The sequence below is a fragment of the Budorcas taxicolor genome, chromosome 9 (assembly GCF_023091745.1).
Source record: "Budorcas taxicolor isolate Tak-1 chromosome 9, Takin1.1, whole genome shotgun sequence".
In the NCBI taxonomy this organism is placed as follows: domain Eukaryota; kingdom Metazoa; phylum Chordata; class Mammalia; order Artiodactyla; family Bovidae; genus Budorcas; species Budorcas taxicolor.
This window is the reverse complement of record NC_068918.1, coordinates 11,341,327-11,368,442: the sequence shown is the minus strand read 5'-3', so window position 1 is coordinate 11,368,442 and position 27,116 is coordinate 11,341,327. Positions and strand designations below refer to the sequence as shown.

The 27,116-nt window shown below is 35.6% G+C and overlaps 1 protein-coding gene across 1 annotated transcript in view; it reads right to left on the bottom strand.

Moving 5' to 3' along the window:
• Window positions 1-2,728: 2,728 nt before the first annotated feature.
• TTK (TTK protein kinase) overlaps window positions 2,729-27,116 on the bottom strand; it is a 37,531-nt gene continuing 13,143 nt past the window's right edge. The window contains exons 11-21 of the mRNA XM_052645965.1: window positions 21,790-21,926; window positions 20,317-20,443; window positions 17,331-17,423; window positions 12,101-12,258; window positions 11,827-11,978; window positions 10,503-10,627; window positions 9,082-9,162; window positions 5,569-5,745; window positions 5,028-5,112; window positions 4,404-4,501; window positions 2,729-2,815 (exon numbers count right to left, since the gene is read on the bottom strand). Of these exons, the coding sequence (XP_052501925.1) occupies window positions 2,729-2,815; window positions 4,404-4,501; window positions 5,028-5,112; window positions 5,569-5,745; window positions 9,082-9,162; window positions 10,503-10,627; window positions 11,827-11,978; window positions 12,101-12,258; window positions 17,331-17,423; window positions 20,317-20,443; window positions 21,790-21,926 (1,320 nt within the window). The remainder of the gene's footprint in view (window positions 2,816-4,403; window positions 4,502-5,027; window positions 5,113-5,568; window positions 5,746-9,081; window positions 9,163-10,502; window positions 10,628-11,826; window positions 11,979-12,100; window positions 12,259-17,330; window positions 17,424-20,316; window positions 20,444-21,789; window positions 21,927-27,116) is intronic.

The following is a 27,116-nucleotide window of genomic DNA, read 5'->3' as shown; positions in this document are numbered from 1 at the left end:
AGCTACACTAACAGCCATACAGTTATCCATTACGTCAGCAGGCTAGAAAAAGAAAAATCACATAATCATTATTAATATTGATACAGAAAAAGCATTTGATAAAATCAAATACCCATTTATGATAAAACTTTCAGCAATCTAGAAACAGAGATTTCTCAATCTGATAAAGAATAGCCATAAAAAATCATACAGCAAACAGCATACCTAATAGTGAGAAACTTTATCATGTATACAGAAAATTAAAAAAAAATCAATAAAACACTCCTGAAACAAATAACCAACAACAGCAACATCGATATATAAATATTGATTGTTTTCCTATATAACCACAAAGAACAAGTGGAATTTGAAATTAAAAACACAATACCATTTACATCGGTGGTGGTTTACTTGCTTAGTAGTGTCCAACTCTTGAGACTCCATAGACTGTAGCCCGCCAGGCTCCTCTGTCCATGGGATTTCCTAGGCAAGAATACTGGAGTGGGTTGCCATTTCCTTCTCCAACCATTTACATTAGCCAGCCCCTGCCCAAAATGAAATGCTTATGTATAAATCTAACAATGTAAGTACAAGGTCTATATGAGGAAAACTGAAAAACTCTGAACAATTAAATCAAGGAAGAGCTAAATAAATGGAGAATAAATGTTCTTGGAACAAGAAGACTCAATATTGTCAAGATGTCAGTTCTTCCCAATCTGATCTACAGATTCAATGCAATCCCAACCAAAATTCTAGCAAGTTTCCTTATGGATATTGACAAAGAGATTCTAAAGTTTACATGAATTGGCAGATAACCCAGAACAGTCAAGGCATTACTAAAAGAGAAGAAAGTTGGAAGACTGACACTGCCTGACTTCAAGACTTACTATAAAGTGACAATAATCAAGACAGCGTTTATTGATGAAGGAAAAGCTAAACTGATTACTGGAACTGAATGGATAGCCCAGAAATAGACTACCCATAAATACAGTTAACAGATCTTTGAAAAAGGAGAAAAGATCTCTCTAAAGAAGCTATCAGATGGTAAGTATATGACAAGATTCTCTACACAATATATGTCAACAGGGAAATGCAAATAAAAAGAAAAATGAGCTATCACAACAAATCTACTAGAGGGACCAAAATCTGGAACATGATGAACACCATCAAATGCTGACAAGGATATGGAGCAACAGAAACTCTCATTCACTGTTAGAGAAAATGCAAAGAGACAGTTTGGCAGTTTCTTACAAAACTGAACATACTTTAACCATATCAATCATGCTCCTTGGTATTCAACTCTTTGAAGCTGAGTATCACACAAAAACCTACTTACAGATGTTTAGAGCAGCTTTATTCATAATTGCCAAAATTTGAAAGCAATCAAGATGGCCTACAGTATGTGAATGGATAAATCGTGGTACATCTGGACAATGGAATACTATTAGGCACTAAAAAGAAATGAGCTCTCAAACCATGAAAAGACAGGAAGGTGGATGTTACTAGGCTAAATGCATATTGCCAAATGAAAGAAGCTAATCTGAAAGGCTAAACACTGTACAATCCCAACTATATGGGATTATTCTAGAAAGGGCAAAATTATGGATGCAGTGAAAAGATCAGTGGTTGCCAGGGGTTAGAAGTAGGAGAGAGATGAACGGGTGGAGCGCAGAGAATTTTTCAGGCAGTGAAAACACTTAAAATAGCATAATGATGGATGTAATTATACATTCGTCTGAATCCCTAGAACGCGCAGCACTGAGACGGAACTGTAATATATACTATGGACTTTGGGTGATTATTAGTGTGTCAATGTAGGTTCATTAAATGTAACAACAGTACCACTCTGGTGGTGGATGTTGATAGGGAGGCAGGCCATGCATGTGTCAGGTCAGAGGTTAAATGGGAAATCTCTGCACCTTCCCCTCAGTTTTGCTGTGAATCCAAAACTATTCTAAAAAAGTCTTAATTTAAAAAAAAAAAGTCTATCAAAATCTAAAGAAAAAATTGGGGAAAAGAATACTATACGATAATATCTTTAAGTAACCTGTTAGATTTAGACTCAGAAATTCTGGGACCACATTTGTAACTGCTCATCATTAAGCAAGTCATACAATGAGGTCATGCTCTATACTGCCTACTTCTAGGAATCCAGCATGACACTCTGAACACCCAAAGCAAACAGATTATGAAGAATCAAAGAGAATTAAAAGAGCCAAGTGCAGCTCCACAATGATGAAGTACTACCAGTACCATGAAGCAACGGGAAATCTTTTTTAGGATTTGAAACCTGTGGAATTTTCCCCCAGAGTTAATTTACGAAGGTCTACTCTCATGTTTCCCTTAATCCATTGTCTTAAGAAATCTGTTGCCCCACCAACAGTATATTCGCTTGAAGAAAACAATTCTATAGCTTTGAGAATTTAGTGTCATTTTATATTATACAAAGCCTATTTACAGAGTTCTTCAGAATACATTTCCATTTTCCATCTACTACCCCAAGTGTGAAAATGTTATCAAATAGATTAGATTTACAGGGAAGCATAAAAGGGAAAACAGTTCTACAATTCAATACATACAGTGCCATTAGCAGGTTTTTACAGTTTTCTTTTGAGGATAATCCACTAGGTTTTTCTGTCAGTAACATTTCAGAGAGAAGCTGTCTTCAAGAGATTTCCACAGAGAACCAAGAGTTTAACAGTCCCGATATTTTACAGGTGATACCTGACAGTTCATGAGTAACCACAAATCATTTTCTTTCCCATTTTTTTGCCAAAGTCTTGGATGATGAAGAGGAATCATGACTTTCACCACCACTGTATTGCTCATATAAAGTCTGAAATTAATAACACACATCTGATTTGTAATATTTATAAATCAGATTAACAAAGGTTTAATTAACTTTACATCTTCTAATATGTAAGACATTTCTCTATTGTTCTTATAATTACAAATTATTTTATACACTATTGGAGATAATTAAAGGTTTTAAACACCTAGCTTGGCTAGAATCAGCTATCATGAGATGCAGCTCAATCTTTCTGGAAGAAAAATGTAACAGTTATTTTTAAGTGTATGGATGCATCCTCAAGGTCACCTTAATCTCCCTTACTTTTTCTTTTATAGCTGATGTACATAGTTTTACATAGCAAAACTTTTTAAATGAAGTATTATAAAGTTGATTTATAATATTGTGTTAGTCTCTGGTATATAGCAAAGTGATTCAGATATATTTATATCTGTCTGTTCCTCTATATATTCTTTTTCATTATGTTATTACAAGATACCTAACTTTTTCTTAAATACAGCCAGTCTTAGATAAAGCCCTATACTGTAAAATAAAATCAACAGGAAATATACTTTTCATTGATATTTAAACTAAACAATGGAAGACATTAAAAAATATAACTGCTATATAAATAAGTCTAATTAATATACTAAAATCTACACATTTAGTAAAGGATTTAAGGCTAAGGCAACATCTAATTTATGAAGAAAGAAGATATCTTTGCCATCAAGGAACACATAGCCTTAGTGATAAATGTAATCCACCTAATTTTATTTATAAAAGGCTTTAAACAATACACTGGTAGAATTAGAGAAATGAAATATAGAGAAAAATTACATAACAAATTTTGGTCCAATTTCAATTCCTAAAGCCATTGATTTAGCTATTAGCACTCAAGAAAACTTAAGAAAAAAATTTATCTTATATAAATACAAATATAATGGTAAATATGTAATAAATTCCTCCAGAAATGTATTCAAGTTCTTAACATCTTAGATTGGTGTTATCCCTATCCAGAGAGCTAAAAGTGTTCTTTAGTTTAAGTTACTGTAATTTTACAATAATGTTATAGCTGAAATATTAAACTAGCAACTAAAGTCAATTAAGTATATAGTGTTAAATGATTAGGTATTTAATGTCAGTGAGATCCAAAACATTATGGTATAAACAGGCACTGGGAGACTAACAGGTTTGAGACATTTGCTTTGAGAAAAGTACTGACTGCTATATACATCTACCCAGAAGTCATTATATGTGATACTGTGATTTGTCTAAGATGGTTTAAAAATAAAATTGGCTATAACAAATAAATTCAAAAGCTGTGTTAAAAATGGGGTTGATTTAAAAGATTCTTTACTGAATTTAGTCTGGTTGAGACCTGCTTGACAGCAATCTTTTCAATGCACCTTATATGACAATCCATTTTCAATTATGCTGTCTGCCCATTGTAAGAGTGTAAATCAAATAAATCTGTATTTGTTAAAAAGCACATATTAAGTATCTAAATACAGAAACACACTTCATAGCTGATCTAATGACTGGGCCAATTTTCCTTTGGTTTACCTGTTTAAGTGCCTAACTCACTAAACTATATAAAACAATTAAGATAGGGTAGACAGAGCATAGACATACTCACTTTAGCAGCTTTCAAAATGGAATTAGGAGAATTCAGGCCAACAAGTTGGCCCAGAACATATTTCATTTCTTCAGCGGTTCCCTTAGCCATCTGGTTACCTATAAAATAATTTGGTTTTGTTGTTTAGTTGCTAAGTTGTGTCTGACTCATGTCCAATCTCATGGACTATAGCCCGCCAGGCTCCTCTTCCATGGGATCTCCCACAAGAATACTGGAGCGGGTTGCCATTTCCTCCTCCAGAGAATTTTTCCAACCTAGGGATTGAACCCACATCTCCTGCTTGGCAGGCAGATTCTTTACCACTGAGCCACCTATGAAGCCCAGGTGTAAAATATATATAGAATTAATAGCACACTGGTATCAAGTAAGAAAAATAGAAGTTCATATATAAATGTATATTCTGCTTAAAAGCACAATAACCACATTCTTATAATTTATCACTGATCATAGTCCCTTTCCTAGGATAAGTTAAAATGAATGGCGGCAAGTAAAGGAAGGCGATCTCATTTATTTTAGTATTTAGCATTAAGGAACTTCCTTAAGGAAGGAGGCATGCAGGAAAAGAGTAGTCAGAAGGTTGCTGATATTACCAATTGGGTAACAAATTTATTTTTAAAGAAGTACCTGGATGAGTTTGAAGCTGAACATATGGATGTGCCAGAAGCTCAGGAATGGATATCCTCTGTTTAGGATCCCTTATTAAACAATGCTATAAACATAAAGGTTAAGTTTTTAAAACAAAAGCAAAGCAAGTTTCCTTATGCAATATTGATAAAGTATTTTTCCAGATTGCATCATATTACAGAAGCTGCTTTCTGCCTACTCAGAAATGACAAGATAATTTTACACACCATGTCTTCAAAATCTCCAAGTATTCATACATTTTAAAAGCCTTCAAAATGAACTTTCAATAGACAAGCTTTATCTACTGCAGATACATAATTCCAATCATTTCAGCTATTTCTCTTTCTTTCATTTTCTGGCTATGCATGCGGCTTGCGGGATCTTAGTTCCCTGGCAATCAACTGAAGTTAGGCCACAGCAGTGAAAGTGCTGAGTCTTAACCACTGGACCACTAGAGAATTCCCTCAGCTATTTCTTTAAGTAAACAATTAAGTACTATATGAAATATATTTCTTCTATATTTATATACTATTAATGTTACCTTTAATACATCTTGAAGATCTTTCTCTGGAATATCAGGAAATTCAATTTCATGATTAGGGTCAATTATGGCATGTAATTTAGAAATCTGATTAATTATATGCTGAAACGGTGTTTTTCCATAAGTCATATAGTACAAAATGCAACCTAAGGACCAAACATCACTTTTGGGGCTTATCTAAGTATAAAAAAAAAAAGAAAAGAAGTTACTGTTATTTTAGCATAAAATTAAAGTATTATACACACACACACACATTTACCCTCATATTTAAAATCATAATTAAACCTCATTACATGTGTCAAGTATTAAATGATGTTCATTACAAAACATCCTTTTCTAGTTTTTATTACATTAGGCTATTTTATCAAAAGAAATGAGCTCCTGAAAAAATTCAACAAACTCATAATTAAAATAGATCGACTGAAACAAAATATTACATTCTTTTCATTCTGTGAAAACACAAAGCTAAAAATCATAACTGCAAGTATGAAATTTACTTGTTTTCCCCAAAATTACTGGATTAAAATATGGTTTTAAATAAATTCATAATATGTAACTATGTACAGACTTTTTAAAAAGTTAAGCTGAGCTACCCTAAAACTAAGAACATAAACTATGGAGCCAGACTGGGCTGGGCTGGGCTTGAATCCCTACCTTAGTACTAGCTGGTAGTTCTCCTTATCTGTTTCCTCACTTCCAAAACAGAAATAATAAAAGGACACTGTCATGCACATTAAATAACCATGAGATATGGGTAAACAGAGAATAGTTTCTGGTTCTCAGTAAATATTAATTATTAAATGTTCTTTGTATTAAATAACCTTATTAGAAGTAATGCAATGTTACAACACAATTCTACTTTTGACTTAAAAAAAACATGATTAAGACAAAGCACAGCAGTGATATAGTAAATGACAATGGCTAAACTCCTCTATTAAAAGATACATACTCAATATATAGTATAACAAAAGTAACCATATGTTCTATACAAAGGATTAATCTAAATCAAATGACACAAAAAGCTAGAGGGGAAAAAAAAAGGACACATATAACCAAATGCAAAAAAGGAAAAGAAGAGACAACAATATTAATATTAGAAAAAGAGAACACAGCAAAATGCTCCTAACAGAAGAAAGTCATTTCACTGTAATAAAAGGTATAATCAACTAAGAGATGTTATGAATTTTTATGCACTGAAACCACATTTAATAGAACTACATTAAGCAACTATAAATTTTTTTTATTAAGCAACTCTTTTGCGACTCCATGGACTGTAGCCTACCAGGCTCCTCTGTCCATGGAATTTTCCAGGCAATAGTACTGGAGTGGGTTGCCATTTCCTTCTCCAGGGGATCTTTCCAACCCAGGGATCGAACCTGGGTCTCCCGCATGGTAGACAGACGCTTTACCATCTGAGCCATCAGGGAAGTCCTATATTAAGCAACTATATTAAATTCTTTGAAGTGGGGGCAAATTTTAACATGCTCTTCAGAACACGAGCAAGAAAATAGATCTCGTTATCTGCACACAAAGAAAACTGATGAATAATAATAATAAATAACCTTTTCCTCCAATTTAATCACTTGGAAATTTAAGTCCATTTCTAAACCTAAATCACAGGCTAAAAAGAATTTCAGATTCTGGGAAAATGGCAGTGTTATGGCAGCATAGTTTTTCAAACTCTCCAAATCCCCAGATAAGTTAGACAGAGCTGCCTGGTAGCAAAACCATAAACATAAGGAAAATATTTACAATAAAACCAGAATGTGAATGGAGACAAACCACCCACAGCCACAAGTCCTGCATGGTAGAGGCATTTGACGCAGAGAAAAGTAATCAATGTGCCCGACAGACCTCAGAACAGAAGCCCCAAGTGGCCATTAGCTGCTCACTGGAAAGCAATTTCAGAACAGAGCTAGACTGGGAGGGGCCCTGAGCTCTTCTATAGAAACAATAAGCTTACATGTTGGGATAAAAATTTATCTTCTATTCAGAATCCCTAAGGCCACTGCACAGCAGGTGATACAATGGAATTGATATTTCCCATTATTACATATTAAAGTACTGAGTTGACAACTGAAAAAAAGATCTGAACATTACATGCAGCTCAAACCCAATTTTATTTTAAAGAAAAATTTAAACCTGAAATCAAGAATTTTGGAAATTAGGGAAAATAAGAAACACTACAGTAACAGTAGCAGCAACAGTAAAACTCAAAGTTTTACTTGAGTAAAACTTTATATGGAAGACTACTAAAATTAAAATAGCAATTATTTAAATGCAGAAGCAAGCAGAAAAAAAACTAAAGGGAATACAAATGACAAAGATAAAAGCAGAAATTAATTAGACAGCAAATGAAAATATAATAAGTGAAATCTAGACCTGGTTCTTTTTTATTTTTAATTGGAAGATAATTACTTTACAATGCTGTGTTAGTTTCTGCTGTACAACAATATGAATCAGCTATAAGTATACATACATGCTCTCCCTCTAGGGCCTCCCTTCTACCTCTACCCAAGACCTGGCTCTTAAAAATTAACAAAACTATGGCAAGTCTAATCAAGAAAAAAGAGCAGACAAATCTAAGTGTTAAAAGGAGAAGCCAAAGAGATTTAAGAAGAATTTTTATAAGAGAAACTGTTAGGCAGTTAGTTGAAAAGGTATTTAGAAACCACAATCTTCTCGGGAGGAAAGTATAATTTAGCAAGTGAAAGCATATTTATTAAGCAACTGTTTTCAGCTGGACAATGTACTAAACACTTTATATTCTTTCTCATTTAATCCTCAAATACTTTTAAAATAGGTACTATTCGGAAGCCTAACTGATAGACAAAGAAACAGTCAAGTCAGGTCACAAAAACAGTTGATAATGAGGTAGATCTGTAACTTGAACACAGGGACTGCACAGCGATGTACGCTTGTATGCGTTAGACTACGCTGCTATAGCGGAAGAAGGATGAGTCTGGAGCCAGAGGCACCATGGCAGGCAAAGCTGACTCAACAAAGGGCACCAGCGAGACTAACATGAGAGCTCACAGTGGTAGCGAAATAAGGGAAGTGGGAAAGTACCTAGAAAAAATCACCTGCTAGAGTTGTACTTGGAAATGTAAAATTTAAAAATGAAGAAACGGTAAGAAATAAAACGTTAGGAGTCAGAGGAAACAAACAATAAAGACTTCTAAGGTTATCAGTTCAGTGTTAATTAAGATGTCCATATCAGAGTTAATTTAGCCTTATTTTTAAAATTAAAAACATATCCAATGTGCATTTCTTATAGGAGCACATTGTAAGGCATCACCACATTAAAAGCACAATATTAAAAGAGCAATCTCAAATCAATAAAGAAGGGTAAAAGTGAATCCCAGGACAGTCTGCTTAATAAGGCAAGGTCTCTAAAACGGCCTAATTTTAGAACTTAAAGAAATAAATTTTCAGTTATCTGTTAATTTAGTCAGAGACCAGCCCATTTCCTGTTTGTGCCAAATAAATGGGATATAAATAATCTTAAAGTACCTTCGATTTGGACTTCCCATTTTCTCTTGAAGAAGACATATCTTTGATTGCTTCTGGTGGCATATAATTAACTGTCCCAACCTACTTGCCAAATCACAGAAAACACAGAAATCAATGAAAATACTTCAGTCTGCTATTTTTAAGAACATGAATACCAAATTCTTGACAACCTGAATAATTAACAGATTTCAGCAATATATTTGTGAAACTCAAATAACTGACAAAAATATTAAAACAAATTTCTTCACATTTCCAGCAAACTAAATTAGATTCAAAATCAAAAAATTGACTCCTTTCAGAATGCTGAGCTATTTCTATGATTATGGTAGGCAGGGACCATAACATTTCACAGGATAAAATTTATTAATGGCCATAAACTTTGAAGGAATTGATCAGTTACTCATTTCTGTGCTGGAACAGACCCAGAACACTTTTCAATATAAACCAACCAATCAACCAAAAATCCAGTTTGTCTGTAAGTACTCCCTGGGCCCATGTTCAAATAGAGACAGGATGGGTGTCTACATCATGCAAGAGTTTCTGCAGCAGGATCATGCCAACCTTACACTGCATTTGTTTTATTCTAAAATGGTTCTGCTTTCAAATATAGAATTGCCTATACTTTAGAGCCTTGCCATAGAAGTTATTGTCAAACCGATTTACAACAAAACGTTCAGCTGTATTTTTGATATAAAAAGAAGTAACTGTCAAACAGAACGGTTTGAAGGGCATGCTGCCCAGCTACTCCTAAAAAAAATCCAGTTTTATTCCTAGGATTCAGGCCGATCCACATCAGAGATCTGCATACATGGAGCACACTGTCCTGGCTCTAAGCAGGATTATTTTTAGTCATTCTTTGATTGTCATCAAAGAATGTTTTTATGGGAACATGTTTATTAAGACTGCTGTTGCATATCTTATTATAAAAATGTGGCTGAGTACAATATTTGTTATGTTGTTTCCAATATGAAGGCCCACTTAAGAATTTTTTTCAAATGTAAGTGATAGGGAAAGCTTTACTTCTCTGGAAGAATGAAATAATCTTACCTCATAAAGGACAATGAAAAACATAAAACTGCAATTCTCTTTGGCTGCTACCAGGAAACTGAGACAAAGTTTTAGGTGAATTTTAGAAAACCAAAATGATTTCAAGGCAGGTATTACTGCTTCTCTACCTCAGCTAAATGAAAATCATCCAAAATTGCTGGATATATGTCTACTGGGTCTTGACTTTCTATACTAAATTGTATTAACTGTGTGACTGATTTATTTTTTATGGTTATAATATCTATCCTTATAAAAAAAGGTTTCAAATCCTTTGAAAAATGAAATAGGGAAAAATAAAATCCTCATTAGCAAACTAATACTTCAAAGATGAAAAGGAATTGAACTCTACTGTGTAGTAACCAGTCATTCATTACCTGAGAGTCTTTAACAATACTTGTTGTATCTGGTTGCATTTGGTTTGCGATTCCAAAATCGATTAGCTTTAGCATTCCATCAACTATCAGAAAGTTAGCAGGTTTCAGATCACTGTGAACAATACCTTCAAAATAAAACCCAGTACAATATCAAACAATGTCAAACATTCTAAGTACAAAGATATTGCACAGTCTACTCATGAGTTGCTTCCTTTAGTCAAATTAAATATTCATTTTTAATATACTCTGTGAACATACAGCAAATTGCTACACGCTAGGCACTATTTTAAGTTTGCAGCTTGTATTGAACCATTCAACCTTCATACCAATGCTGAGGCAAGTACTATTATTATCCCCATTTTTAGTTGCAGAAGATAAGGCAGAGTTTAAGCAATCTGTTCAAGGCTACACAGCCTAAGGAACAAGGTCATGAGTTGAACCAGGCAGTCTGACTTCAGAGTTTATGCTCTTAACAACCACTGTGGTTCTCTGACCACAAGACAGTACTGTAAATTACGCTGCCATATGGTAGGACTCTAATGCCCCTCACATACCCACCCCTAAGCCTGATCTTGATCACTGGTGAATTATCTTCTAACTTATAGGGAAAGAGACATAAGGAGATAATACAATTACCTATATTATCAGTTATTTAAAATAAGGAAAAGGCAAAGAAGCACTAAAAAAAAAACAAGTCCAAACTGTTGAAAAGTTAGAAGGAAATTCAGGATTCTATGAGGAAAGAGAAATGGATTAGGGGTTGCAGGGAGAGACTGGGATGCAAAAACAAGAGACAATTGCTCTGTACAGTATATAAGGCCATGACAGAATTAAAGAGTTTTAAATAAAACAAAAAAGCAAAACAAACAAACAAAAAAGAACCAAGTCCAAGTAAAAAGCCAACCCAGAATGTAGAGCTAGTAGTTAAAAAAAAAACCTCTCACACAGGTGCACAAACAAAACAACTAGAATGAGTAAAATGAAGATTTAAGATTTTTAGGATGCCTGAACCTTAGTCTCAGATCTGCTGTTATTCAAATAGTTGGAGACCCAGGACTAGGGACTATGTTATTACTGATAATGAAACATTTGGTGTTATGGATGCTTCATGAATGTGGGGATTTGAGTTCATGCCCTGTATTCTTTTGTTAACAGTATTTTAAAGAAATGGTGTTGTCTCTTCATCTTTATTAAACTGCCAAATATTTAGTTTATTTAGCCTAAAGCTGCCAATAACCAATACCTTAAAATTATAAGTGTCTTTCTCTAAGATGGCACTACTAATGAATATTTTAACATTATATATGTAGAGATTTTAAAATACCATGTTGATGAATTGTGTAAACTGCCTCCAACATATTTTTCCAGTAACTCTTCCGTTCCCATGGACTGATGGATTTTTTCTTTTTAAGCCAAGTATTCAGATCAATATTTCCACATTCCATTACCATGTAGATGTACTGATCTGTAATTTCACTGCCATTAAAAATAAATGAAAACAAAACAATAAATGGTTAGGTTATAATACCAAGATTTAAGTGTTTATCATAAGAATTAAAGCAAAAAAAAAGTTTTCTTTTAAACTGAAAAATTCTTACTAATCATAAAGTCGGATGATCTTATCACTATGTTGTTGTAGTTTACTCAGATAAGCAATTTCATTCCGGTAACTATCAACTGTTTGGCTATCTGCTTCTTCTAAGTTCACATACTTTATAGCATGTATTTGTTTCTTTTCATTCAATACCTGAAATACCTATACAGTAAAACAAAGGAAAAAGTTTAGAAAAAACTATGTATATATTGTCACAATGCTTCTACATTTATTAAACAGACACTTAAGGATTACTGATGTAAATAATTTAAAATATTTGGCCTTATTCTGAGTATAGAAAGGAAAAAAAAATGTTAGGAGAATAACAGTACATTTTCAACTACCTATGACAATGGGTATTTAATTACTCCAAAGCATAAATCTAATAAAACATCTATCAACATATAAGGTAATTTAAATTTCATAGACATTCATAACACTCTGTTAGATGTCATAACCAGGGAAATAATCTGAAGAAAAAGACATTAAAAAATGCCAAGGAACACTAAAGGCTGAATAAGGAATAAAAAGTAATTCATTTCACAGATGGTATTGATTCCACTATGACTGGAGTTGACAATTTCATCCATGTGGTAAACAATATTTAAAAATAAGTGCTAATTGTAAGCTATCAGTGTATTTGTTTGTGAAAAGTAGATTGAGTTTCAATTTTCAAAATCAAGTTGACAGTAACAAGATGTTGCTATAAGCACGGTGAGGTCCAGGCCAAACTGTTCTAGCTATAATGACAGTCAATTTATAATCAATGTTTATAAGGCAGATAATATTAATACATTTGGAAAAACACTGGTAAGGTGTTTAACTTTCAGCAAATGTGCAACTGGGATAGGGCTTCTAAAATGTATAAATTCAGATACAGAATGCCAGTATAAGCAAGAAATTTTAACTTATCTCTTTTAACATTAAAGAAAACATCATTTATTTAAAAGCCAAGTAACCTTGACTATCCACAACAGTTAGAACTGGACATGGAACAAAAGACTGGTTCCAAAATCAAGAAAGGAGTACATCAAGGCTGTATATTGTCACCCTGCTTATTTAACTTATATGCAGAGTACATCATGAGAAATGCTTGGCTGGATGAAGCACAAGCTGGAATCAAGATTGCCGGGAGAAATATCAATAACCTCAGATATGCAGATGCTGATGCTGCTAAGTCGCTTCAGTCATGTCTGACTCTGTGCAACCCCATTAACGGCAGCCCACCAGGCTCCTCTGTCCATGGGATTCTCTAGGCAAGAATACTGGGGTGGGTTGCCATTTCTGTCTCCTGATATGCAGGTGACACCACCTTATGGCAGAAAGCAAAGAAGAACTAAGAGCCTCTTGATGAAAATGAAAGAGGAAAGTGGAAAAGTTGGCTTAAAACTCAACCTTCAGAAAACTAAGCTCATGGTATCTGGTCCCATCGCTTCATGGCAAATAGATGGGGAAACAGTGGAAACAGTGAAAACAGTGACAGACTATTTTGGGGGGCTCCAAAATCACTGCAGATGGTGACTGCAGCCATGAAATTAAAAGACACTTGCTTGGAAGGAAAGTTATGCCCAACATACACAGCATATTCAAAAGCAGAGACATTACTTTGCCAACAAACATCCATCTAGTCCAAGTTATGGTTTTTCCAGTAGTCATGTATAGATGTGAGAATTGAACTATAAAGAAAGCTGAGCGCCAAAGAATTGATGCTTTTGAACTGTGGTGTTGGAGAAGACTCTTGGGAGTCCCTTGGACAGCAAGGAGATCCAACCAGTCCATCCTAAAGGAGATGAGTCCTGGGTGTTCATTGGAAGGACTGATGCTGAAGCTGAAACTCCAATACTTTTGCCACCTAATGCGAAGAACTGACTCACTGGAAAAGACCCTGATGCTGGGGAAGATTGAAGGGAAGAGAAGGGGACGACAGAGGATGAGACAGTTGGATGGCATCAGCGACTCAATGGACATGAGTCTGAGTAAAGTCTGGGAATTGGTGATGGACAGGGAGGCCAGGCGTGCTGCAGTCCATGGGGCTGCAAAGAGTCAGACACAACTGAGCGACTGAACTGAACTGATCCAGCAAATAGTGGCAAGAAATAAGAAAAGAGCCCAAGAGTAAATGAGATTCATGCATTAAAACTGCACTGAAAGCAGAGTCTATCAGGTTGTTGGCTACATCCAATTACCTGTACTTTAAACACAAAACTCCAACAAAGTATTGTTGGTTTACTTGCACAGAAAGCAAATTAGATGGGGAGGAAGATAAAACAGTGATGGGGCAAGAGGCAGCAGACACAGCAAGGAAGGAAAGAAAAACAATTTAAAAACAGCACAAAGCTATTTGGCATGAGGTAAACACATAGAGTCGGACATGACTGAAGCGACTTAGCAGCAGCAAACAGCCTTACAGGCTTCCCTGGTGGCTCAGTTGTAAAGTATCTGCCTGCTAATGCAGGAAACGTAGGTTCGATTTCTGCGCTGGGAAGAGCCCCTGAAGAAGGAGATGGCAACCCACTCCAGTATTCTGGCCTTGGAAATTCCGTGGATAGAGGAGCCTGTGGGGCTACAGTCCATGAAGTCCTAGAGAGTCAAACACAACTTAGCAACTAAACAACAACAAACAGCCTTATACCTCTCAGAGAATTTAGAGTATCTACTATTCTGTTTCAATACAATTAGAATGTTAGGAGTACCTTCTGCACAGGGCTGGAAGGATGCTGATGACATGTTTGTGTGTAGCAACCACTGGCTACCATTATTAGAGACAATTAGGACAGAATAAAGTGGATATTTCAAAACATATTACCATTGTCAGGTATATCAGAAAAAAAGATTTGCAGGATATTAAAACAAAGATCTCAAAAATCTTGAGCAAGTGCAACTTCTAAATCAGTTTTTTCCCTGTATGTGCTTGTCCTCCCTAATGTCTCTGTTCTGGCAATAGCTGTTGAAAAAGATTAGGGAGCATTTACTTCCAGTTAGAGATAGTGTCAGTTATAATTTTTCAGTTTCATGCAAAGTATGAAAGAAATAGAAAGGTCAATGTCTTGACCATTTCTACTAGCCCCATGAATCTTCTAAAATGTTCTTAATACAGTCTAAGTTGGTCACTGTCTAAACTCTAGCAGACAGAGCATAAACAGTGTTAGGTTCACAAAGCATGTTACCCTCTTTTCCCTGGGGCATACTGAATTTGGCAAGGCCATCATAATAATTAAATAATTTAATTGCACAAAGAAAATACAGGCTGGTCATAACTTTATCGTTTGGCCCTTGACTTAAGCAAGCTTACATCATCATTATCTTCCAAGGAAAATAATGTTTAAAACACTGTTAAGATTAAAATGAACCCAATATGGTTTATTGCATATATATCATCCATAACAACTTAGAGCAGCGAAACAGCTGAGGAGGGTCAGCTTATTCATTTAACAAACACCTCAGTCACTGTTCTGTTCCAGGCACCGTTCTAGATAAGGGAGCAAACATCCCTATGCTGATGGAACTCACATTCCAGTGCAAGGGGACATAAAAAACAAAACCAAGTAAGTAACTTACAGAGCATATTAGACAAGCTAAGGAGAAAAATACAGCAGGAGAGAACACAGTGTGCTGGGGACTGGAAGGCAAGAGTGATGGTTTTAGAATGTAGTCAAGGGAAGGCCTGATCTAGAAGATACCTGAGCAAAGATGTGAGGGTATCTGGAGGAAACTAAACCCTTACGCTAAAGTAGACAAGGAGAGCAACAGTCAGTGAGACAAGTTTGGAGGCGATTTTAAGAATTCAGGTGAAAAGATGAAGCTACTTTGGCCAAAGGGACAACAGTGGAGGCGGTGAGGAAGAGTCAGATTCTGGATGGACTTTGAGGTGGAACCTGCCGATGAGCTGGATGAATGTGTGAGTGTAAGCAGAGTCAGTGATGACCCAGGGTGTTTGGCCTGGTGATTGGAAGGAAGAAGCCGCCATTTACTGAAAGGAGAGGCTATGAAACAAGAGTTACGCTTGGGGCATATGAAGTTTTAAATATCTAGAGACACCCAAGAAGAGATGCTGAGCAGTCAAACTGGATACACAAGGCTGGAATTCAAGGGAGAAGTTTGAGCTGGAAATACAAATTTGGGAACTGTCAGCATACACATGGTATGCAAAACCACAAGGCTGGATGACAGCACCAAGGGAGTGAGTGAGTTTAGAGACAGAAGAAAAGAGGTCAAAACTGAGCTCAGGGGCCTTGCTCCACTGAGGTCAGCGGTATGAGGAAAACACAACGGCCGCTGGAGAAGAGAAACACGGAGAGGCCAAGAAGGAAAAAGAGCTTCAGTGAGGAAAGTGATCAACAGTCCCATTTGCAGTGTAGCCCAGAATCAAAGGCAAGAATTAGTTTTGGTAAAAATATGGAGGTCATTGGTGATTTTTTTTTTTTTTTTTTTGGCCACACTGTGTGGCATACAGGATCTTAGTTCCCCAACCAAGGATCAAAACCAAGCCTCCCAAAGTAGAAGCGTGCACTCTTTGTCTTTTTTAAATTTATTTTTTAACTGAAGGATTTACTGAATTTTATTGTTTTCTGTCAAATGAAACATGCACTCTTAACGACTGGACTCTCAGGAAAGTCCTAGTGATTTTGATAACAATTGTTTTGAAGAGCAAAGAAGGTAAAAATAAAAATCTGTTTTAAGTGAATTGAAGAGAACAGAAAGAGAAGTACTGAAGTTGGAAACTCTTTTGAGATGCCTTCTATCCAGAGAACTAGAACCGTATGGATTTAGAACTGAGATAAGTTTCAGAAATGATCTAGTCCAATTCTAGAGAATCATTTGCTGCTAAACTCTGTTTTTTGAAAAGAAAAACTCAAAACAAGACCCATTAATCAGAAAGCTTGCTGAATCATACTCAGCACACTACCTACTTAATCACCGTCGGCCTCACTTTCAGAAAGATTCTTTGGGAATGTCACAAAGCTGTCGTTTGCCATCCCCAGTCAATGTTAATGTTATTTAGAGAAGAAATACGGAATCATAGGCCACTGGAGGGGAAGAGCAGGGAATTGAGATTGAAAGAAATATGCCATGTGCTGAGGCGGGGGGAAATGGGAGAAAGGGATAAGGATTTTTTGGCTCAAGGGAAATATGGGCCCCTAGAAATTAAGAAAAAAGGCCCCAAAAGGTACACAGACAAACAGAGGAAAGTTTAAAATATTTTTATTCATTCCTTAAAAATTTAAGAAACTTACCTTACTTGAACCTCCACTTCCTATCTGCTTCAGTATGGAATATATTTTTCCTTTAACTGCAATGCATTCATTTGTTGAAGAGGATGCTGAAATCTAAATAATTAAAATAAGATAAAGCTTCAAACATTCATAGAACATGCCTGAGAAACTAACTTGCATTTAATACAGTGAAACATTTCCAATTTTGAAGTTATCTGAAATCTTAAGCAATCAGATATGTCACAACATTTCAATATTTTACAGAAGCAATTTACATACTTCAGTCAAAGAAATAAATTTATTAAATTAATATATAGGCAATGATTCAAAGTTTCCTCGTCTAACTTATCTCGACTTTACATACATAAACAGAAACTTTAAGGGGGAAAAAAACCCCACTTAATGTCCAACAGACAAATTCACAAGCTGTCACTTTTCATCTTTCTCATCTATTCTTTCTTATACAAACCTCTTTACTTACATACATACATATATACATAAACAAACACACAACTTTATCACATTCTTTTTTCTCATTTAGCCTAACATTATAAAGGAAGCAGCATGCTAAAGTGCTAAGTGTTCCTGAGTCAATCAGACAAAGGCAGATTTCAGCAATGTCCCCTTTATGCTGGATAATATTCAACGAATTGCTTAGTTTGAACTTGAGCATCTTCCTCAGCAAACTCTCAACTAATGTACCATATTCAACTTGCATGCCTTCCCTTCCCTGACGTGAGAGCCCTTTGTGGACCTATAAATGCTCTGAATAGATGGAGAGCGTGAGGACTTACTCTGAGCTGAGCAGGAAGCTGGACACAGAGACCACCCAATCAGCTGACTAACCAAGTTGAAACAAGGTCTAAATGAACTTCAGTTCAACTAAGTCCTGCTTTAGATCCCAAACGGTAGAATCTTTCTCGGGTGCTCTCCTTCTACATGATGTAACTGGTACAACGTGCTCGTGCTCGGTCATATCCAACTCTTTGCAACCTTTGGACCGTAGCCCACCAGGATCGTCTGGCCATGGGACTTTTCAGGCAGAATACTGGAATGGGTGGCCATTTCCTCCTCCAGGGGATCTTCCCAACCCAGGGATAGAACCCGGGTCTCCTGTGTCTCCTGCATTGCAAGCAGATTTTTTACCTGCTGAGCCATCAGCAGGGAAGCCCCGATATAAAAGAGGACTGTAACTTCTTTAACTTTTAGGGTTGAAAAGACACTGTTGAGCCATGAAGTATGTTTTCTGTAAGAAAGTGTTAGGCTTTGACATATGGACACCTTATTTTCCACTGAGTTGCCCTTCACTGCCCTTCCCTACTCTTCCTTCTGGAGCTTCCTCTCCTACGAAAATTTCTGAGAGCAAAGGAAGCAGTCCAATATCCTTTCCTCCTAGCTGCTGACTGTTTTTAGAATACAGGAACTCTGACCTATGTCTGATTCAACACCAGTGTGAAGTTCAGTGTCCTACCCAGGACATCCCGCAACCTGCTCAGTCCACTCTCCTCACCCATGACCAGAGTAGATTTCTCCAAAATACAAGTAAGACTGCTTCACTCCCCGACTCCAGCTTGTTCCACAGCTTCCTAATTCCCTCGGAGCAAAGCCTAAAGAGCCCAGCAGAACCCTGAGGATCGCCCTGCCCCTTGGTGAACTCTAGTCACACTCTGGCCTTTCAGTTTCCTCCTGACACCAGGCTCCTCTAGAAGGATCCTCTGGCTTGCCTTTCAGAGTTCAGCTCAAACAAGGCCTGACATGAGTAATTCCTCAATGAATTTTCTTTGAATTAACATGATGGGCAAACCAGGCTATCTTTCTCTTTCTCTTTTTTGTAGTTTACTATACTGTTGAATCAACCCTCAAAACACTATTACCTCTTTTAGCATAATCTACTGTCAGCTAAACTTCTTGTTCCATTGCTTTATAGTAAAATTTACATACCATAAAATGTACCATCTTAACTGTTTTTAAGTGTCCTATCCAGCGGCATGGAGTACAGTCACATCGCTGTGCCAACATTACCACCACTCATCTCCAGGCCTTCTCCTCATCTCATACTGAAACCCATTCCTCTTCCTATAGCCCCTGGTTACCATTGATTTATTTTCTGTAGGCTAATTTTTTAATCTCTTGATTTGTTTAGTTCATTACTTTTTTTTTTGCTGTTTTTCTTAAACAATTGCTACCAACTTTTATTCTTTACCAAGCACTAGTTTCTGTTGTAAGAGTTACATATATATTAACTAAATTAATCTTCACAGTCATCCTATGGGACAGAGAGCTTTATTATCCCTATTTTATAGATGAGGAAACAGAGAATTTAATTAACTTGCAAAAGGTCACATAGTTGGTAAGTAGTGAGGCCAAGAGTCAAGGCCAGGCAAACTCTCACCAAAGCCTATTCTTTCTACCAATATTCAGCTGCTTCTCAAATAGTTAATTAAAAATTAATTTTAGTATTGATATCAAGAGTATCTAAATAATTATCTTTCCAGATGGCAATACAATCGCCTCACCAGCAAAAAAAGGTTTTTTTAAAATAATATATTCTAGCAGCATCTCATATTGCTATTCTGATATTCTTAAAAACTTATATATTACTTGTATATATATTAATATATATACTTGTATATTAATCATCTAATGAAATGAAGCTGCCCACTAACAACTGGTTTAAATAGTTAAGTGGAATGAAAAATCACCTAGATTACAAAAGAAATTTTATCCAGCTATTCAGACTAGATACTTTGGGCAAGTTAATGAAAAATACTTCATTAGTTTCTTCAGTAACTAACCTATCAAAGTCACGAGGCACCCTTATCATAATATCAGTTTGGCCTAATGGGACTAAGATTGAATAAGTTTTTAACACTGTTCTTAACAAATAAATCCTGCAAAAATAAAATCTTTGATCACACCATATCATGTACCATCATAAATAAAGCTTATCAAACCTGTAAATTCTGAAATGGAGTAACTGTACTATCATAAATAAAGTTTATCAAACCTGTAAATTCTGAAGTGGAGTAACAGGTATCTGCTGCTGTTGCTGCTGGAAATAGGCAAGTTGGCTATATGGTGTTGACAACTGACAAGCAGGTGGAAAGTCATTCTTTACTACTGGAGTTCTAAAACTGGGGAAAGGTATATTTTTTAAAATTTAAAACATTAAAGCTTTAAAAACAAGATTGTGACTCAGACTTTGTGTGGTGAATATAAATGTGTTATATCAAATAGAACCCAAGTCAGTTTTCCTAATACATCTGAAATATTTATTTCAGATTCACTATCACCAGAAATTTCACTTTGGGGGAATTCTTTCTGAATGTAATTTTTGTTCCCAGACAAGAAGTCCTTATTAAAATAAATATGATGTCATTTAAAAATACAGTTAAGAGTTATTTTATAAAATTTAGCCAAGACAAAGCTCAGTCTATCATAGATTTTATGAGTGCTTTTTAATAATAATGTTCTATGACAACCTACTAGAAATATCTGAAAGCCAATTACATGAGAGTTTGACCTTGGAACACAAAGCTGTTCAGCTCGCATTTGTGCTTTGCTTCTCTTATTCACTATTGTATCTTCAACACCGAGAATAGCGCTTGGCACAAAGGATTTCTACAAATATTTGTTGAAAATAAATAACTTCATAAGAAATAACGATATCCTATTTTAGTTAGCAGTCATTCTTTAAAGTATTCTAAGTATAATAAAATGAGGTAATAAATAGCAAAATTGTATTAAATAGCTTACTTATTTAATAGAATCAGTTATAAAACTCCAAGGCCAGTTCTGATTAGGATTCAAGATCACATTGTGAAAATGAAAGGCAGAAGACATGAACTTCAGTTATCCTCTAAGACATTAAAACTATATTAAAAATATAGCCACTAGTTGAAGGATATCACATGCCATATCCCCTCTTTTCTTTCTTAGAAATGCCACTGATTTGCTTTTCAACATCCCTTATGTTTTCTGTCAAACAGCACTGATCAGCTTCTTCACTCATTTCTCATTAGCAGCTACTCCAATCTTGAACAAGCCCAGAACTATGTGAGTTATGCTACCAACCTCTCTCACACTCCAATTAACACCTCCTTCCCTACAATATGCATCCACCCTTTATCTACTGTAAGAATGGTAATCTTTAAAGTCTCTCAGTTACAGAGATATACAAGTGGCAGTGCTTGATTAACAAGAATTTTTGCATACTCAAAGTATTTAAAGGTACTGCCTATAGACCTATAGGTATAAAAAGCATATACATAGAGTAGGTACAGATTACAATGACAGAGACTTTCATTACAATCCTTAAAAATATATTGTGGCTACCTTCCCTTCCTTTAGATGAAAAAACTGATGATGAGAAAAATAACATGAATTTAGAAAGTCTTTCAGGTAACAGAGCAGGATTCACCTCCAGATCTGTTTGCCCCAAAGCACACGTTGTACCAAGCTAAGAACCAAAAGGAATTACCAGCTCATGTAATCATCCAAGGCACTGTTGCTGGGTGTCTTACAAATAGATTTTGGGTCAATCCATTTAGGTGTTGATATTGGTGGTGACTGCTTTGAAACGGAAAAGGCAGGTTGCTCAAAAGTGGTTTGTTTCTGCTAGATCAAAATTAAAAACATCATGATTTCGGGTTTTTTAATTAGTCTCCTGTTCAACAATTTCACAAATATTAAACTTCTAAGAGAAAATTAAAATATGAAATACAAAAACATGCTAAAATAAGCAGATGTATGTATTATAGGCTTTCAATAACTTTTCAGTTAAAGCTCTCTTACTCTAAATTTTGAAGCTTGTTACACTTTCCTCAAAGAGACTGCAATTAGAGGGAAGGCACACAGCAGTGCTGAACAAAACAGGATCTAAACATCCTTTCTCTTTAGGGCTACTGTCATAGCATTGGACTTATATTAATAAGTATTCTGTGCTTCAGAAAACCAGTCTTTACAAATAGAATCATGCCCTACTTTTATGTTTGGAGGGAAAATGATCAAATACTAATTATTTAGCAACATTTGAAATGGCAAACACCTATCTAGTGTTCTTCTCCTTTGTAAAAGACATATAGCTTACAGAATTTATCTCATACAAATTCCAAAGCAATGATGAATGAACATCCGCTACAGCAGAGACTGGCAAAGTACAACCTGTAGGTTGAATTCGGTCTGTTGTTTGTTTTTGTAAATAAAGTTTTATTGGAACACAGCAAAGGCCATTTGTTTACATATTGTCTATGGTTGTTTTCACGCAATAATGGCAGAGTTCAAAAGCTACAACAGTGACCATCTGCCTCACAAAGGTTTTACAGAAAATCTTGCCAACTCCTGCAAATCACATTTTGCTTGAACACTATTAGTAACTGATCACCCACTACCTCTACTTTAATTTGGGGACAGCTTTAGTTATTAGTAAGTATTCACCGATATCTAGATTAAATCAGCTTCTATAATTTCAACCCACTGGGTCCACATTATACTCTGGAGATCCACAATGGATAAATCTAAACTATTTTCTACTTTTCAGTCTTTTGTGTTTTTGGCCACTATACCTCTTTTCCCAGATAAATTTTCCATTTAAGATTTCCTCATATACACACACACACACACACACATATATATATGTGTATATATATATATATGCATATGTGTGTATATACATATACACACACACACATATTTGGATTAGTAGCCAGAATGGTATTGAGAAACTGTGGTAGCAAGATTATTTAGTAAGGAAAGGGGAAAGGTTATACTCATGACCATAGATTTAGATGTTTGCATTTGAGATTTTGGAGATCAGAACTGAGGACACAGGAATGGGTAGCTAAGGTGAAATTAAGAAAGTAGGCATGAAAGAGGAAGAAGTTATGAATTTGGAGGCCTGGTGTAGGACTAGTGATACACAGGGGTACAGAAGCTAACAAAACACGATGACAGTTGCTGGGCTGAAGTTGAAAGAAGTGATCCAGAGCCTAATATTTTCAAAGAATGATGGGGAGTCACGAGGATGTTCAGAGATGATGGCAATGAGCAACTGCAGGAGAGCACAGCCCAAAAGAAGGCACCTCAGAAGGGCAGGGTTTTGGGACTTCCCTGGTGGCCCAGTGGCTAAGACTCCATGCTTCCACTGCACAGGACACAGGCTTGATTCCAGGTCAGGGAATTAAAATCTTGCATGCAGCATACACCGCCAAAAGAAAAGGACAGGGTTTTTACAAGGGAAGAAATGGTCTGGACATAGCTAGGGGGAGCTTATAGCTTGCTGTAAGGTAAGTGAAGCAAAGTGAAAGTGGCTCAGTCGTGTCCTGCTCTGCGATCCCATGGACAGTCCATGGAATTCTCCAGGCCAGAATACTGGAGTGGGTAACCATTTCCTTCTCCAGGGGATCTTCCCAACCCAGGGATCGAACCAGACTCCCACATTGTAGGCAGATTCTTTGTCAGTTGAGCCACCAGGGAAGCCCAAGACCACTGGAGTGGGTAGCCTATCTCTTCTCCAGGGGATCTTCCCAACCCAGGAACTGAACCGGGGTCTCCTGCACTGCCTGTGGATTTTTTACAAAAAACTGCCTGGTCTTTTCTTTTTCACCTAAGTGTACTCTTCTGTGGTTTTCAATATATTCATGAGTATGCAATCATCACCACAATTTAAATTACAGAACATTTTCACTATTCTAAGAAGAAACTCTGTATTAGCCATTACCCTCAACCTCTACTCCTCCTGGACTCTGGCGACCACCTGTCTACTTTTTGTCTCTGTGGATGTGCCGATCCCAGGCATTTCTTATAAAGGAGATCACAAAATATATGGCCTTTTGTGACAGGTTTCTATCACTTACCATGCCGTAGCATTTATCAACACTTCACTACTTTTTAAAAAATGTTTTTCTTTTAAGACCAAAAACATCTTGCATTGGGGTATAGCCGATTAGCAATGTTGTGGTAGTTTCAGGGACTCAGTCATATACATACATGTATCCGTTCTCCCCCAAACCCCCATTCCATCCAGGATGACACATAATGTTGAACAGACTTCTATGTGCTATATAATAGGTCTTTGTTGGCTATCCATTTCACATATAGCATTTTTTACATGACCTTCCCAAAGTTCACTAGTTTTTACTGTTGAATAAGAAAATGAAATAAAATCAGAATACCACATTTTGTTTACTCACTCACCAGTTGATGGCTATTTGGGTTAACAATTATGAATAATGCTGCTATGAACATTAACATACAAGTTTTTTTGCAGATATATATTTTCTTGAGTACTACAAATATAATTGTTGAATTTTATAGTAACTGTTTGCTACACCTTCTGAGGAACTGCCATACCATTTTTCAAGAGACTATCAGTTTAGCTCCTCAGTAACAGTGTATGAGGGTTCCAATTTATCCACATTTTCACCAACACTTATTATTGTCTCTTTTTAATTACAGACATCTTGGTGTGGGTGAAATGGCACCTCATTGTGGTTTTAGTCTGACTTTCCCTAATGACAAATAAATAGTTTTAAGTCCTTTCACCATTCTATTAGTTTATAACTTTTAAAAAGAAAAATACAGGAGATGCTGATTGTCCATAATTCAACCAGTCAGGATTCTTCTCATTTAACATTTGTTATCCACTCCATTACTTAGATAAACAGTTCTCAATGAGTGACCCAGAAATAGCAGAAAGTTTGGTGTTTCCCCAAGATACTTACGGGGAGTCTGAGAGGTTAAAACTATTTTCATAATCATACTAAGACATTATTTGCCTTTTTCACTTTCATTCTTTCATGAATATAAACTAAAGTTTTCCCAAGGCATGTGACAGTGAAACAGACTGGATGCAAAAGCAGATACAAGAAATCTAGCCCTCTAATGCCAACCATTAAAAAAACCATAAAGACTGTAAAACAAATATCACTCTCCTCACTGTAATTAGTTTGTTTTGAAAAATACTTATTTTTCAGAAGAAACATATCTCAACATAACAAAGCCACATATGACAAGCACACAGCTGACATCATATTCAACAGTGAAAAGATGAAAGCTTTCCCTCTGAAATCAGGAACAAGACAAGGATGCCCACTCCTGCCACTGTTACTTAAAACGGTACTGGAAATTCTAGCCACAGCAAGTAGACAAGAAGCTGAAATAAAAGGTATCAGAATTAAAAAAAAAAAAAAAGGTATCAGAATTGAAAAGGAAAGAGTAAAACTGTCATTATCTGCAGATAACATATGATATGCAGAAATCCCTAAAGATGCCACAAACACACACACACACACACACACACAAAGAACTTGTTAGAAAAAATGAACAAATTCAGTAAAGTTGCAGGAAACAAAATCAATATACAAAAATCTGTTACATTTCTATACCTTGATAATAAACTATCAGAAAGGGAAATCAAGTAAACAATCCCATCAAAATTAATAAAGTACCTAAGAACAAATTTAACCAAGTAAGTGAAACACTAGTATACTGAAAACTGTAAGACACTGATGTCTTCTTAAACTGAAGAAGACACAAATAAATGGAAAGATATTTTGTGCTCATTGATTGGAAGAATATTGTTAAAATGACCATATTACCCAAAGTAATCTATAGATACAATGCCATCCCTATCAAAATTCCTATGGCATTTTTCACAGAAATAGAACAATCTTAAAATTTGTATAGAATCACAAAAGTTTGGAATACCCAAAGCAATCTTGAGAAAGAACAAAGCTGGAGGCACCACACTCCCTAATTTCAAACCATATTACAAAGTTACAGTATTCAAGACAATATGATATTTGCAAGAAACAGACATAGATCAATGGTCTTCAGACTGGACAGGCACTTGGAAAACAATGAGACTGGACTACTTTCTCACACTACACACAAAAATTAACTCAAAATGAATTAAAGACTTGAATGTAAGACCTTAAAACATTAAACCTTCTAGAAGAAAACTCGGGTGGTAAGCTCCTTAACATGGGTATCGGCAATGAATTTTTGGATCAGACACCAAATGTAAAGACAAAAGCAAAGATAAACAAATAGGACTACATCAAACTAGAAAGCTGCACAGCAAAGGAAACCATCAATGAAATAAAAAAGACAATCTATGAAATAGGAGAAAATATTTGCAAACCACATATCCATTAAGAGGTTAGTATCCAAAATAAACAAGGAACTCATTACAACTCAATACCAAAAATCAAATAACCAACTTAAAAATGGACAAAGGACTTGATTAGATATTTTTTCCATAGAAGACATATAAATAAATATCCAATGGATATGAAAAGAAGTTCAACATCACCAATCATCAGGGAAACATAAATCAAAACCACAATGATGGGTCACCCCATACCTGTCAGAATGTCTATTATCATAAAGATAAGAAATAACAAGTGTTGCCAAGGATGTGGAAAAAATGGAAGTCTTGTGCAGGGTTGGTGAAACTGTATATTAGTGCAGCCACTGTGGAAACTAGTATGGAAGATCCTCAAAAAATTAAAAACAGAACTACCATATGACCTAGCAATTCTACTTCTAGGTATTTATCCAAAGAAAAGGAAAACTAACTTGAAAAGATGTCTATACTCTCATGTTCATAGCAGCAGTATTTATGACAGCCAAGAAACAGAAACAATCCAAATATTCATTGATGGCTGAAGGGATAAAGAAAATATGGTACATATATACAATGGACTATTATTCAGCCATAAATGGTATGAAATCTTGCCATTTGTGACAACACAGATGGATCTTGAAGACATCATACTAAGTGAAATAGCCGGAGAAAGACAAATA